Source organism: Helianthus annuus, chromosome 14 (genome assembly GCF_002127325.2).
Source record: "Helianthus annuus cultivar XRQ/B chromosome 14, HanXRQr2.0-SUNRISE, whole genome shotgun sequence".
Lineage (NCBI taxonomy): Eukaryota > Viridiplantae > Streptophyta > Magnoliopsida > Asterales > Asteraceae > Helianthus > Helianthus annuus.
This window is the reverse complement of record NC_035446.2, coordinates 117,076,593-117,092,612: the sequence shown is the minus strand read 5'-3', so window position 1 is coordinate 117,092,612 and position 16,020 is coordinate 117,076,593. Positions and strand designations below refer to the sequence as shown.

The window sequence follows — 16,020 nt, the reverse complement described above, 5'->3', positions numbered from 1 at the left end:
GCCGTATCCACATAATATGTATCAATAGTGGTGGATGTCTTCCGCCAAATGGGCTTTGGGCCGAGGTGGTGTTCCTGGATGTGGGGTTTCTCGCGTTTGCTCGGGCGTTGGTCCTGGTCAACGGGGCTCCTACCTTTGAGTTCAAGTGTGGTAAAGGGATGTGGCAGGGGGATCCTATCTCTCCTTTTTTGTTCATGGTAGTTATGGAGGCATTGTCTTGCCTTCTTGATAAAGCTAAGGAGGCGAGTATTTTTTCTGGCATTCAGCTCCTAGATGGGGGGCCGGTGCTTTCCTACTTATTCTTCGCTGACGATGCACTCATCATTGGAGATTGGAATGAGGATAATGCCTTAAATATTGTTAGAATTTTAAGGTGTTTTCACTGTGTTCCAGCCTGAGAATAAATTTGGGTAAGTCTTGCATGTTCGGATTAGGGGTTAATAGCGAGGAGGTTAGGATCCTAGCGGATATTGTTGGATGTAAGCAAGAGTCTTTGCCTTTCAAGTACCTTGGGCTTAGGTTTGGGTCGAATATGAATCGCATTAGCAATTGGGAGCCAGTTTTTGAAATTTTCGGATCTAGACTTGCTCTTTGGAAGTCCGCTCTTTTGTCTATTGGTGGTAGAATTACCCCCATTCGTTCGGTCCTCGAAAGTCTCCCGTCTTATTATTTTTCGCTCTATAAGGCTCCTGTGAAGGTGATAAAGGTTCTCGAGGGTATGATTAGTGTCACACCCCAACCGATGGCGGAAACATCGAGATGAGACGTACAAACTGTTCAAAGACATCATAACACTAGTTGTGACAATAATTAAAGTTTATTTCATTGATATTCATAAGTTTCATACAATACATGGAAATGAAAAAGTACATAACATAGATTGTAAATTTAAATAGTTGATGGGTTTCTAAGCCATCCTAGCCTTTTCTTGTTTTCTTGAATCCTCGGCCTGCAGTATGCATTTAAAATACAATCAACAAATAATTGCTGGCGAGTATACAGGTTTGAATATAGTATAATAGAGTTAAATAGTTTATCAAATCTATTCCATGTGAACAACTGATATTAATTAACTGTTGTACTCGTAACGATGAAATCCACATGTCCAAACCATAGTTACGCAATTAACATAGCCTAACCCTCGAAAGGGTGGTAATAGAGTTAATAGATTAAACCTAACAATACCCGTATATACGGGAGGGGCGTTACAACCTACAGCGCTGCCATTGATAGGGGAGGCTTGCAAAGTTAATGAACATGTAGCCATAGATGTTAACATCAGCACAACATAGATAATCAATGATCAAGTAGTTTCACAATAGTATGGATAGATTGTGCAATGAAAGTGTTTATCATTGTGTTTTTGATAAGGAAATGCATACTACACCCAAACGTGTAAAAAGAAAATGGGTCAAGTATACTCACCTTAGGTTGCGTTGCGTATATTGGAAAAAGATAATAGAATCAGGGATTTTCCAAGAAGATCGTGCACAAGAGAATTACCCTATTAATTTGAGGATTTGATTAATTATTTGGGAATTTATAGAATAATTTGAATAATAAGACATAAATAATACAAAATTCCTAAAGTGTTGGAACAATAAAATAAATAGGAATTTAAATAGATAAATAATTATTTTAACAATCTAAAATAATTACCACAACATTAGTTAATAATCTTATAAACAAATAACTTATTTATAAAGTTTCTAGTTTATAAAACAAATAAATAAATCTGAAAATAAAATAAATAAAATTTCTAGATTTTTATTAAACAAACAATAATTCTGATTTAAAGAATATAAATCCTGAAATTAATAAATATGATCAAATAATAATTAAATAGTAATTCAGAATTAATTTATAATTTAAACAACATTTAAAATAAATAATCTGAATTAATAAAAACAATATATCTGATTTTTATGATAATAATTCTGAAATACATAAATAATTCTGATTTATAGATTCTGAAAATAAATAAATAACCTGATTTTAAAATATAATTCTGAAATAAAATTCTGATAAATAAAAAAAATATACAAAAATATGATTTCTAAATATTATTAAATAATAATTCTGATTTGTAAATTCTGAAATAAATAAATAGATAAAATCTGATTTTATTAAATTTCAGAAATAAATTCCGAAATAAATAACTGAATAAAATCTTATTTTATTAAATTTCAGAAATAAATTCTGAAATAAATAAATAAATCAAATCTGATTTTATTAAATTTCAGAAATAAATTCTGAAATAAATAAATAAACAAAAACTGATTTTTAATAAATCTGATTTTATAAAACTGAAATATTTAAATAAAATTCCGAAATAATAAATATGTTTTAATAAATAGATAATAATTATAAATCTGATTATTTTAATAAATAAATCTGTTTTATTAAATTTCTGATTTTAAATTATAAATCTGATTTCAAAATAATATTTCAGATTTAAAATGAATAATTCTGTTTTTTTTTTATAAATTGCTTAAATAAAACTGTTTTATATAAATAATTCTGTTTTCATTATATAAACAAAACTGTTTTATAAAATATAATTCTGTTTTTAATAATAATATTTACATTAATATTCAGTTTTATTAATCAACAATTATAGTGAATAAATCTGATAAATAAATCTGATTTTAATAGATTGGACTTTATAAAACTGAAATAATAAAATTCTGAAATATATGTATATGACTATTTAAATCTGTTTATTTGATATTAATAATAATAATTATTTCTGAATTATAATAATAATAATAATAATAATAATAATAATAATAATAATAATAATAATAATAATAATAATAATAATAATAATAATATAACATGAAATATGATAAATAAAACAAAAAAAGAAAACGGGATCGGGAGAAGGTTACCGGACGGCGAAGGGGTACCGACGGCGAAGGCGGCAGACGGCGGTGGTCCGGTGGTGAGGCGGTGGTTCCGGTGAGGCGAGGTGACGGCCGGAGACGAATCGTGTTCGAGTCGAGTTGTGGTTTCGGTTTGTTACGGTGATCGAGAGTGAAGGACCGAAATATGATGAGGGTGTTCGGATTTATAAGGGGGAATACGATTGTCGGTTACAGAACATGAAAGATCAAAGGTTTTCCGGTAGGTATGTCATGGGTCGAAGAAGAAGAACAGACATGGCGGTTACCATTTGATTTAAATTCAGCATTTAATTACATGTTAAATGTAATTGGATCTCAAACTTATCACCAGTCCAAGACCCAGCCCAGCTGGTTGTGTGCGCGTTTGTTGAGTGAAGGGTCGCGGGTTCGAATCCTGTTTGATGCATTTAAACCACCTTTTTGTTATTAATTAGCCTGACTAACTGGGTTAGCCACTAACTGAGTCTTCTAACTCAGTTAGTGCTGCCCTTTATAAAACTAACCGGGTTAGGCTGATTTAACCCGGTTTTCACTAACGGGGTTAGATTCGCTAACGGAATTGCTTAAAAATCAATAAAAATTTAGAAAATTATTCTTTATTTAATTTAAATCATTATTTTATTCATCTAAAATAATAATAAAATAATATAAAAATCAAATTTAACCCAAACTTCAATATTTTACCGAATTAGCGTATAAATTCCCAATTTTTGTACGGTTTAGGGTAATCTCTTGGCAACGATGAATTAAAGAGTCGAAATTAAGATGGAATTCCTCTGTTTTTACGTGTTTAACATAGTTTCAACGTGTTTAACATGGTTTCAACGTGTTTAACATAGTTTCAACGTGTTTAACATAGTTTCAACGTGTTTAACATAGTTTCAACGTGTTTAACATAGTTTCAACGTGTTTAACATAGTTTCATAGTTTCAATGATTCATAGTATTCAAACACAAAATATGGATAAAATCATGCAATTTCATTATGATTTCAAGTCTCGAGTACAATTTTGGAATTTGAATCAAGTACAACAAAGGTACAACTTACAAAAGTAGAAAGTACAAGTAGACTTTCCAAAAATGGAAAGTTTGAAAATACGAAATGTTACAGTCTCCCCTACTTTAGGAGATTTCGTCCTCGAAATCTAAGAGGAAGACTGTTGAAAAGATGGCATCCAAGGATTCCACAGAGAGAATAGATGAAACTTGATTGTGAATGGGAGTCATATCAAAGACATGGAATAATAGAGAATAGTGGGAGTATGGGAGTGAACGATTGACTCTAAGTGGATGCAAGTATAAGAATGGCATAAGTATTGGATATACAAAAGTTGCGTAGTAAGAATGGAGTTTCGTCTTGGATAATCGGACATAATGCGTTTGTAAGTTGTTTAAAGTTTGCATTAGGTTCAAAAAGGTGTGCAAAACACTGAATTTCTCATGGCACGTTTCACGAAAGTTTGGTAACGTGGTGAAAACACTTATATATAGGATGTACCAGCGGTGTATCCACCATGTTTTGACCATGTTACGTCCGTTTCGTTATTCGTGTCATGTTACGTTCCATGTCTTACCATACACAGTAGTACACTCTATGGTTTTCATGCGCTTATTACTATAATCCCGTGTGCACCCGCGATTATACCAATCGTCGCATGATCCGCATAGCTTGTACTAATTTGCGTATGAATCAAGGTATACATAAATTTTGAAAATAAGATTGTGTGCGTATAAAAATGTAACATGTAAGCATGTTCGCGTTCCAAATAGTATAAGACTAACGTAAACGAATCCTTCGGGTTTCGCCCGTGTACATGTGCGAATGTATAAATTTTGAGTAAAAAGCATGAGCATAGTATAAGTTTAAATTTGAACACGCACGTGAGTATAAACATAAAACGCATGCCAGGAGTGTGAGCAAAAGTATAAGCATAACGTGTATTAAAATGAGCATAAATGTGAGCACAATTTGAGCACAAACGAATGACGTGAGTATGGACAAAATTCGTATAAATGAGAGTACAACAAAAGTACGAGTATAACATAAATCGTATAAATGAGAGTATGAACACAAGTACGAGTGTGAATACGAGTATAAATATGAGTATAAACATAAGATGCATGAGTATGGTTGTAAATGTGAAAATTAAGTGTAAAACATGAATGTTTAAGTACGAATGGAATGTATGAGTATATATATATATATATATATATATATATATATATATATATATATATATATATATATATATATATATATATATATATATATATATATGAGTGTAAACGTGATCGTATAAGTACAAGTACAAGTATGTTGTTGCGACTATGAGTATAAATATGAGTACAAGTGTAAGCATACGAACGTATTGTGGGGAGTACGTGTGTAAATAAGAGTCAAAGTATAGACACGAAACGTGTCGTGGTAGTTATGAGTATATAAATACGAGGATCATAACAGACGTGAGAATGTGTCTGAATATAAATACAAGTATAAACATAGCGGTATAAGCGTATACGCAAATTGCATACGTATGAATGTGTATATGATTATAAGTAAAACGAAGGTGTATGAATATGAATTTAAGTATCACGTAAATGTATAATTGTGAGTGTGTGTATAAACGTAAAACGTATGAGTTTTGAATCGTGAGTATAACATAAATGCGTAAGTGTGAACATAAGTGAAAGCATAAAATGTATAAGTATGGACGTAGGGATTAATGATTTTGTTTATAATATAAAATTAAAATACATGAGTTTATGCGCATAAAAGGTTTAAAGTTTTGAATATGAAAGGAAAAAGAGAACGAGTGACACGCGTGAGATTGTTGTGAGATATTGACTAAAACGTGTAAAATGATATACATATATAGTTGTCTGTGCAAAACGTGAAGTTAAATTAGATTGAGTTGTCAGGAATGTAGAATCTAGTTTGTGAATTGTAAAGAGAATATAAAGGAAAACATCTTTTGATTATGCGAAAGGATACTTTGTAAAAGAAGGGAAGTGCTATTATGGTTTTAAAAAAAATTTTCATAGCTGAAAATTTGTCGTCCTTATAAAGTTTCCTTGCCCACGTGTTTTGAATTTAATTAACGTATAAAGCGAGGTTTTGAAAAGTTCTTTGAATTAAAAAGTTTGCATCGTTTTAAGAAGTTTTTTTTTTTTTTTGTATTACTAACTTCGAAGTTTACAGATTCTAGTGAAAAGGTTTAACCTTAGGAAAAGGAATTTTGGTATATGAACCTGGTGATCGTGAAAGGTGTCCTTAATAAAATGTTTTTGTTGATCTTGAAAAGAGTTTTGATAACTGATCGGATAATATTTGTAATATTCTGTATGAAAAGTTGGTTTGATTCTCAATTGGAAATTTAGAATTCTTTAGTATAGTGATGCGAGATGAGTGCGTTTTAGTAATTACGTGGAATACGAAATTTTGTGGGCAATAGATTTATTAAACTGATTAGGGTGACAGTAGTATGTTGTGAAATTTTTGAAATCGAGGAATACGCGTTTTTGGTAACATTGAAAATTTTTGTGTATGCGAGCGATGTGAAAATAGATTATAGAATAGGAGATACGTCTAAATAACTGAAGCATTTTGAAATACATGATAAATGATTTAGGTATAAACATGATCGTGTTTACGCAATATAATCTATTAAAGAAAGTATTGGTAACGATCACCTAGGTAAGGGAATCACCCCAAATCCGTTGGTGAGGTCGTTGTAAGATGAGAAAAGAAGCGAAGTTAATCGTCAAGGTAAGGAAATCACTCCTATCTCGATGATATGTCTTCACTCGTTGTTACGAAAGTGTAATTAAAATTAAGTGAAATTATGCATGCTAATGATGTATAATCGTATGATGTATGCGCAAAAGTGAAATCCTAAAAATGGTTCAAAATTGACAAGGAAGAGTTTCATCATAAAAGATCGAAGATAATAAAGTGTACATCTGATAAAAAGGAACTTGGATTTTCTGGGAGAGTGAGAGTACTGACGAGATGATGATATCTAGAAATTCAAAACAAGAAATGGATGAGACTTTTAATCATAATGTTTTTGTTTAGGAAAATTGATTTCATGTATGCATCACATAGCACATAGTTTCTCACATGAATCACCAAATAGTTTCACATAGTTTAACATAGTATTACACATAGAATGATGTTTCACATAGAATAATGAAAGCAATATAAATTTAGTTTGTTCACGAAAGAGAGTAGTTATTAATTGTTTTGGATTGCGATAATAACGTGCTTCGTGTTCCCAAATTTGAATTGAAGATAACGCTCAAATATAAATCACATGATAATTGAGGTAGCATAAAAAGAGATTTTATCAATAAATATGGAGTGTCACGGAACGTAACATAGACTATTCCAAAGTGAATCGAAGTCCTTTTCGAATTAAGGAAACGGGCTTTGGCCTAATAGACAAACATTCTCATCGAGGAGCGACTAACGATGTTTGTCCTTCCAGTTACTACACGTCCTTAATCGATTGGGTAAATCGAAACTTTGGCGAGATCGAAAATCAAGGAATGGGACTAGTTAACAAGATGCGAGTTTCACCTCTAACTTGATAACATCGTACCCTAACGTGGTTAGTACCCATCCAAAGATGAGGGTCCACTAGATTAGGAAATGGAAAACTCCCATCAAGATTTGGATATCACTCCTAACTTGAGGGTAGATTTCGTGCAAAATCAAAGTATAGCTGAGTGAAAATCATCACCAAGTGTGGGAATCACCCCTATCTTGATGAATCATTTCGATTGTGTTATAAGAGTGTCTTCAAAGCTTCCAAGTGTGTATTGTGTTAGCCTTAGGAAAGGCTTGTATATTAGAAGTCCAAAAGAATAGAGAGAAGCAAAGAAGAAAGCAAAGGATAATGTCTTTAACAGCAAGTAAATGAGAAAGCTCTTAAACTATAGACTAGGTAAAGCAAGGCAATCCTAATTCCCTATAGTTATGGCTCTGATACCAATCTGTCACACCCCAACCGATGGCGGAAACATCGAGATGAGACGTACAAACTGTTCAAAGACATCATAACACTAGTTGTGACAATAATTAAAGTTTATTTCATTGATATTCATAAGTTTCATACAATACATGGAAATGAAAAAGTACATAACATAGATTGTAAATTTAAATAGTTGATGGGTTTCTAAGCCATCCTAGCCTTTTCTTGTTTTCTTGAATCCTCGGCCTGCAGTATGCATTTAAAATACAATCAACAAATAATTGCTGGCGAGTATACAGGTTTGAATATAGTATAATAGAGTTAAATAGTTTATCAAATCTATTCCATGTGAACAACTGATATTAATTAACTGTTGTACTCGTAACGATGAAATCCACATGTCCAAACCATAGTTACGCAATTAACATAGCCTAACCCTCGAAAGGGTGGTAATAGAGTTAATAGATTAAACCTAACAATACCCGTATATACGGGAGGGGCGTTACAACCTACAGCGCTGCCATTGATAGGGGAGGCTTGCAATGTTAATGAACATGTAGCCATAGATGTTAACATCAGCACAACATAGATAATCAATGATCAAGTAGTTTCACAATAGTATGGATAGATTGTGCAATGAAAGTGTTTATCATTGTGTTTTTGATAAGGAAATGCATACTACACCCAAACGTGTAAAAAGAAAATGGGTCAAGTATACTCACCTTAGGTTGCGTTGCGTATATTGGAAAAAGATAATAGAATCAGGGATTTTCCAAGAAGATCGTGCACAAGAGAATTACCCTATTAATTTGAGGATTTGATTAATTATTTGGGAATTTATAGAATAATTTGAATAATAAGACATAAATAATACAAAATTCCTAAAGTGTTGGAACAATAAAATAAATAGGAATTTAAATAGATAAATAATTATTTTAACAATCTAAAATAATTACCACAACATTAGTTAATAATCTTATAAACAAATAACTTATTTATAAAGTTTCTAGTTTATAAAACAAATAAATAAATCTGAAAATAAAATAAATAAAATTTCTAGATTTTTATTAAATAAACAATAATTCTGATTTAAAGAATATAAATCCTGAAATTAATAAATATGATCAAATAATAATTAAATAGTAATTCAGAATTAATTTATAATTTAAACAACATTTAAAATAAATAATCTGAATTAATAAAAACAATATATCTGATTTTTATGATAATAATTCTGAAATACATAAATAATTCTGATTTATAGATTCTGAAAATAAATAAATAACCTGATTTTAAAATATAATTCTGAAATAAAATTCTGATAAATAAAAAAAATATACAAAAATATGATTTCTAAATATTATTAAATAATAATTCTGATTTGTAAATTCTGAAATAAATAAATAGATAAAATCTGATTTTATTAAATTTCAGAAATAAATTCCGAAATAAATAACTGAATAAAATCTTATTTTATTAAATTTCAGAAATAAATTCTGAAATAAATAAATAAATCAAATCTGATTTTATTAAATTTCAGAAATAAATTCTGAAATAAATAAATAAACAAAAACTGATTTTTAATAAATCTGATTTTATAAAACTGAAATATTTAAATAAAATTCCGAAATAATAAATATGTTTTAATAAATAGATAATAATTATAAATCTGATTATTTTAATAAATAAATCTGTTTTATTAAATTTCTGATTTTAAATTATAAATCTGATTTCAAAATAATATTTCAGATTTAAAATGAATAATTCTGTTTTTTTTTTTATAAATTGCTTAAATAAAACTGTTTTATATAAATAATTCTGTTTTCATTATATAAACAAAACTGTTTTATAAAATATAATTCTGTTTTTAATAATAATATTTACATTAATATTCAGTTTTATTAATCAACAATTATAGTGAATAAATCTGATAAATAAATCTGATTTTAATAGATTGGACTTTATAAAACTGAAATAATAAAATTCTGAAATATATGTATATGACTATTTAAATCTGTTTATTTGATATTAATAATAATAATTATTTCTGAATTATAATAATAATAATAATAATAATAATAATAATAATAATAATAATAATAATAATAATAATAATATAACATGAAATATGATAAATAAAACAAAAAAAGAAAACGGGATCGGGAGAAGGTTACCGGACGGCGAAGGGGTACCGACGGCGAAGGCGGCAGACGGCGGTGGTCCGGTGGTGAGGCGGTGGTTCCGGTGAGGCGAGGTGACGGCCGGAGACGAATCGTGTTCGAGTCGAGTTGTGGTTTCGGTTTGTTACGGTGATCGAGAGTGAAGGACCGAAATATGATGAGGGTGTTCGGATTTATAAGGGGGAATACGATTGTCGGTTACAGAACATGAAAGATCAAAGGTTTTCCGGTAGGTATGTCATGGGTCGAAGAAGAAGAACAGACATGGCGGTTACCATTTGATTTAAATTCAGCATTTAATTACATGTTAAATATAATTGGATCTCAAACTTATCACCAGTCCAAGACCCAGCCCAGCTGGTTGTGTGCGCGTTTGTTGAGTGAAGGGTCGCGGGTTCGAATCCTGTTTGATGCATTTAAACCACCTTTTTGTTATTAATTAGCCTGACTAACTGGGTTAGCCACTAACTGAGTCTTCTAACTCAGTTAGTGCTGCCCTTTATAAAACTAACCGGGTTAGGCTGATTTAACCCGGTTTTCACTAACGGGGTTAGATTCGCTAACGGAATTGCTTAAAAATCAATAAAAATTTCGAAAATTATTCTTTATTTAATTTAAATCATTATTTTATTCATCTAAAATAATAATAAAATAATATAAAAATCAAATTTAACCCAAACTTCAATATTTTACCGAATTAGCGTATAAATTCCCAATTTTTGTACGGTTTAGGGTAATCTCTTGGCAACGATGAATTAAAGAGTCGAAATTAAGATGGAATTCCTCTGTTTTTACGTGTTTAACATAGTTTCAACGTGTTTAACATGGTTTCAACGTGTTTAACATAGTTTCAACGTGTTTAACATAGTTTCAACGTGTTTAACATAGTTTCAACGTGTTTAACATAGTTTCAACGTGTTTAACATAGTTTCAACGTGTTTAACATAGTTTCATAGTTTCAATGATTCATAGTATTCAAACACAAAATATGGATAAAATCATGCAATTTCATTATGATTTCAAGTCTCGAGTAAAATTTTGGAATTTGAATCAAGTACAACAAAGGTACAACTTACAAAAGTAGAAAGTACAAGTAGACTTTCCAAAAATGGAAAGTTTGAAAATACGAAATGTTACAATTAGAAAATTTCTTTGGGGTGGATCGGAAGACGTGAGGAAAACGCATTGGGTGGCTTGGGATAGAGTATCGTTTTCTAAGAAATCTAGAGGATTGGGATTAAGTAAGCTTCAAAATATTAATATCGCGCTTTTATGCAACTGGGGATGGAGATTCAAGAAAGAAAAAAGCAACCTTTGGGTTAAGGTGGTGGAAGCTCTCCACTCGAACGGGTCGGGTTGGGCGTTTCTCCTTTTGAAGAAGTCCCTTGGCGGTGTTAGGGCTAATATTGTATCAGTGATTAATAGACCGATGTCGGGTCACCCTCGGCTCCGCAATTTCTTTAAGGGCTATGTTGGGAATGGCGAGAATATCCTATTCTGGTTGGATCCGTGGTTGAGAGACGTCCCGTTGATGGAAGTTTTTCCCAAATTATTTATGCTGGAGACTGTCAAGAACTGTTCGGTTAGGGATCGGTTAACTGGCGAGTGGCTGTGGAAGCATGACCCCGTTATGGAGGATGAAATCATCGAGCTGGATGCTCTAATTGCAGAGGTTGCGGCTGTTTCGTTGAGGGATAGGAAGGACGATTGGAAGTGGTTGCCTGACCGCTCGGGTTTGTTCTCTGTTCGCTCCGTTAAGAAACTTTTTGAGGTCGCCGAGGTAGATAATAACAGGTACGTGATTGAAAGGTGCAAATGGGTCCCTATCAAATGTAATGTTTTTGTTTGGAGAGTAGAATTGAACCGTATCCCCACGGCCGATGCGTTGCGGAAGAGGGGTATCCAAGTTGGTAACGGGGTATGTCCTTTGTGCAAGACGGATGACGAATCTGTGGAGCACATCTTCACTTCTTGTATTGTGGCCGTAATTCTTTGGCAAAAAGTTTCTTGGTGGTGCGGTATGGCTCCCATTTATGCATTCTCTGTCAAGGATTTGTTGGATGTCCATAAAGACAGGAATATAAATTCAGGGGTTAAACATGTGGTTCAAGGCATTATGTTTATCTCAGTTTGGTGTTTGTGGTTGGCTCGAAATAGAGCGGTTTTTTCGAATGCCGATGTTAAGGTTGATAGTGTTTTTAGCGAAGTTAGAGATTGGTGTAAATTTGTAAATTTGTAGTTTGTTTGGTTTGGTGCCCGTCCCGGTTTTCGGGTTCGGATCTTTTTTAATGAAGTTTTCCTTTCAATAAAAAAAATCCCAATTGATACTCCATAACTTCGATCGATTTGTAATCCACACATAAGACACCTCCTTGATTTCCTCCACCATCTTAGGGATAGAAGTCGATCTATTCTTGAAGAGCTTGTCATTTCTATTCTTCCACACACACACCAACATGTCATCAGGAAGATAGTTTGGGTCATTTCTATAATATGAATTGATTTTTAAAAGAAAAATTTTAATTTCATTTTCGGCATGACACACAAATTGCAATGCCCTGCTTTTTGGTAAATTTCCATAATTAGAAAGCTTGTCTCGTAAAGCTATTTTTGGAAATCTTGTATTTCTTGTAATCGCCTTTTCGTTGTATCATTGTAAAATCCGAGACTTGGATCATAAATAAAATTTGTATTTCTTTAAATTCATGTTCTACATATTTCATACATGTTCATATGTTTGGATTCATTATACATATGATAACTTATTCGTAATTCTTGCAAAATGCGTTAACTTACAAATACTTGAAATACATGCTCAATTCATGCGTAAACGATACTTATTGTCAACAAACATACTTATTCATACTCATCTTATACATACTTTATTCTTTAATTACATTATATACCCCTACACTTTGCCTTTTTTACTTAAAACACCTTAAAACGCTGATATATGAAACTTTAGGGAGCCAAAAGTGTCAAAATAACAAACAATTACAACATCCAGGGTGGCTCGCGGGCCATAACCCCCTCCACCATTCCTCTCGTGCCCCATGAGAGAGTGCGATCCGCAGAATACTTAATCAGCTCCATCTATTGGGCAAACTTTGGTGCTTTATGTGGTGTTTCTTACATTTAAGACCTCAAACCCTAAAATCAACTATAAAACAAGCCTCCCAACACTTATTTTCATTTTTCCAACTCATTTACACTCTCAAAACACTCTAATTTCAGCTGGAAATACAAGTTCTTGGCAGTTTATTCTAAGTGCTAAATGAGCACTTTTCTTCACTTTCTTTCATCCTTTTTCACTTCTTCTTCCTCTACAAAGTGTGGAATACCTCTAGGATTGTTTTCAAAAGGTTTTCCATGGAAATCCAAGGTGAAACATCCCATTTTTGAGGCCCAACTTTCTGTTTACTTAAACTCATGTTTAAACCATACATTCCTCTGTCCTTATGCCACTAATCATGACTATGATTAAGTGTGCTTAAAAACAAGGATGTAACTTACAAATTCAGAGGTTTAAATCCTCTAAACTTTCTGTTTTTAAAAGGGTTATAACCCACAAGTGATGAACAAGACTTGAACTTGTGTATGTGTGATTACTTGGATAGCTTGGGCTATCCTACTTACATTCCACACTTCACTTGATGATTTCTCTTAGTTAGTATGTATATTTCATTCCTTATCGTTCATTCATGACCATCCTTGTTGTCTTATGAAAACTTGTGCATTGGTGAATATACAAAAGAGGTTTTAAAATGGAAGATTCATCCTCCTACCTCTATGCATTACTTCTATGATAATCCTTGTCATATTGTTGGACTAAACTTATAATATACTATATGACATATATAAAATACATATAATACATGTAAGAAACCGAACCCTTGATGATAACCAAATGGTTATTTGTCAAGTTACTAAGTTACATCACCTAAGTGCTTAGTTCCCCGTTACGATTCTAATAGGTATTAAACTCATGAAATCATTCTAACCCCTATGGGTTTCATAGTGTCAAAAACGAGTATTAAGTGCTAGATGATTATTTTCTCGTATACATACTTTTGGTGTATTTTACTTTACCAAAATTCCGACTCTAAATATTCCTTGAACTCCAATCCAAACACATTCAATCTCCTAATCTCATTAACTCGTTAACACTTAGATAATCGGAAGACTTAGCTATTTTGAGAGTACACTTGACCATTTTTACTTTTAAAACACTTTGGGTTGTAACATGTTAATATACAAACTTCACATTCACACACTTAAACATGCTTTATACTCTCAATCCTATATGCATGCTACTTGTTTACTAAGGTTCATGCTAGATTATACATGCTTTATGTCATTAACTTTGCTAAGCCCTAACTTAACAAATATAGCGCTATAGGAGTAGCACGCTGCCCGTCGGGGCCTTGTTAAGTCTTTATTCTAAAACGGTCTCGTCACTTTTGTGGCGAGGGATGCTAAATACTAGTGGACACTTGGGTTTGACATATTGTGATGCCTGCTAGTTACCTTGTTTACAAATTGTCATGTGGATTCGAGAAAATGCTTTTATACTTATGATATATTTATACAAACCTTGTGTACTCGCCAATGCTTTCGCATTGACACTTTATTTTAAACATGTTACAGGTTTAACGATGATGTTGATGATGCATAGAATATAGTAGGATGCATAGATGCTCATTTTAAATTTTGTACACTTATTGTAATGTAATCCTTTCATTTCAAGTTGTTGTAATTGTATTTTCCTTTCCATGTTGTAATCGAATCCTTATCGAAATAAAATGAAATTTATTATTTAATTATTTGTCGCAAATTCTAGTGTTATATATGATGAGCAATCTATCTTCGTCTCACTCCGATGTTTCCGCCATCAGTTGGGGTGTGACAGATTGGTATCAGAGCCATAACTATAGGGAATTGGGAAAATTTCTATGCTTTTGACCTAGTCTATAGTTAAGTACCAAATTCGACCATACTTGATTCATATTCTAATTTCTTGAAACGTCTCTTATGTGTTAATTTCTTGAAATACTTTATGTGCTCATACTTGTTTTATTATTTCGAACATACGCCTTTCCTAAGGCATTTTACTCGATTAATACTAAACTCGAAAACACTCGTAATACACAAACGAGACGACTTCACCAAACGAGACGAAAACACTCTCAATCCACCTATTCGTTTTACATGAAATTCGCCATCAAGTTAGGAGTGAAATCCTCACCTTAGTGAAGAATTTCCATTTCGAATTCTAGTGGACCCTCGCCAAAGTGTCAAAATTTGATTTTGACCCGACGAGTACCAACCACACTTAGGGTACGAAATTGTCAAGTTAGGGGTGAAACTCGCATCTTGTCGACTAGTCTCATTCCTTGATTTTCGAAAATTCCACCAAGTGATTGATTTGGAACATGTAGTAACTGGAAGGGTGAATACCGTTAACCGAAATTTCGATGAGAGTATTCCACCTATTAGGCCAAAGAATGTTTCTCAAACTCAAAAGAATTTTCGACCACCTTGGTTTAGTCAAAGTTTCGTTTTGGAACAATCAAAGTTTTAATCAAACCTATGTTTTACTATTATCGATCTTATACGATGCAATTCTCTCTTTTCAAATTCAAATTGCAATTCGATCTACATTTCTTATAACCCCAAAATGGAGACCATCATCGAGATAGGAGTGGTTTCCTTACCTTGACGGTTAACTCCGCTCTTCCTTTTCTTAAAATGACCTCACCAACGGGTTAGGGGTGATTCTCTTACCTAGGTGATCATTACCAAAATTTTCCTTCAAACGGACTTTATAAAGCAAACATGATCATGTTTTATACCTAAATCGTTTATCATCCTTCCAAAAATCCCTACTTATATCAATTCCAAAAAATACATGGTTTTATGAAACGTATTTCTTACCCTACAACCTATTTCACATAAATCCCAT

General features: G+C 32.1%; 1 protein-coding gene across 1 annotated transcript; it reads left to right on the top strand.

Annotated features, from left to right (window-relative positions):
- The first annotated feature begins 11,487 nt into the window (after window positions 1-11,487).
- LOC110942593 lies at window positions 11,488-12,297 on the top strand. The gene has a single exon (XM_022184368.1). The coding sequence runs from the start codon at window positions 11,488-11,490 to the stop codon at window positions 12,295-12,297; it is 810 nt and encodes a 269-aa protein (XP_022040060.1).
- Window positions 12,298-16,020: the final 3,723 nt, after the last annotated feature.

Excerpts from the sequence above, each read along its gene's own strand:
- LOC110942593 (XM_022184368.1), top strand. The coding sequence starts at position 11,488 with ATGTCGGGTCACCCTCGGCTCCGCAATTTCTTTAAGGGCTATGTTGGG.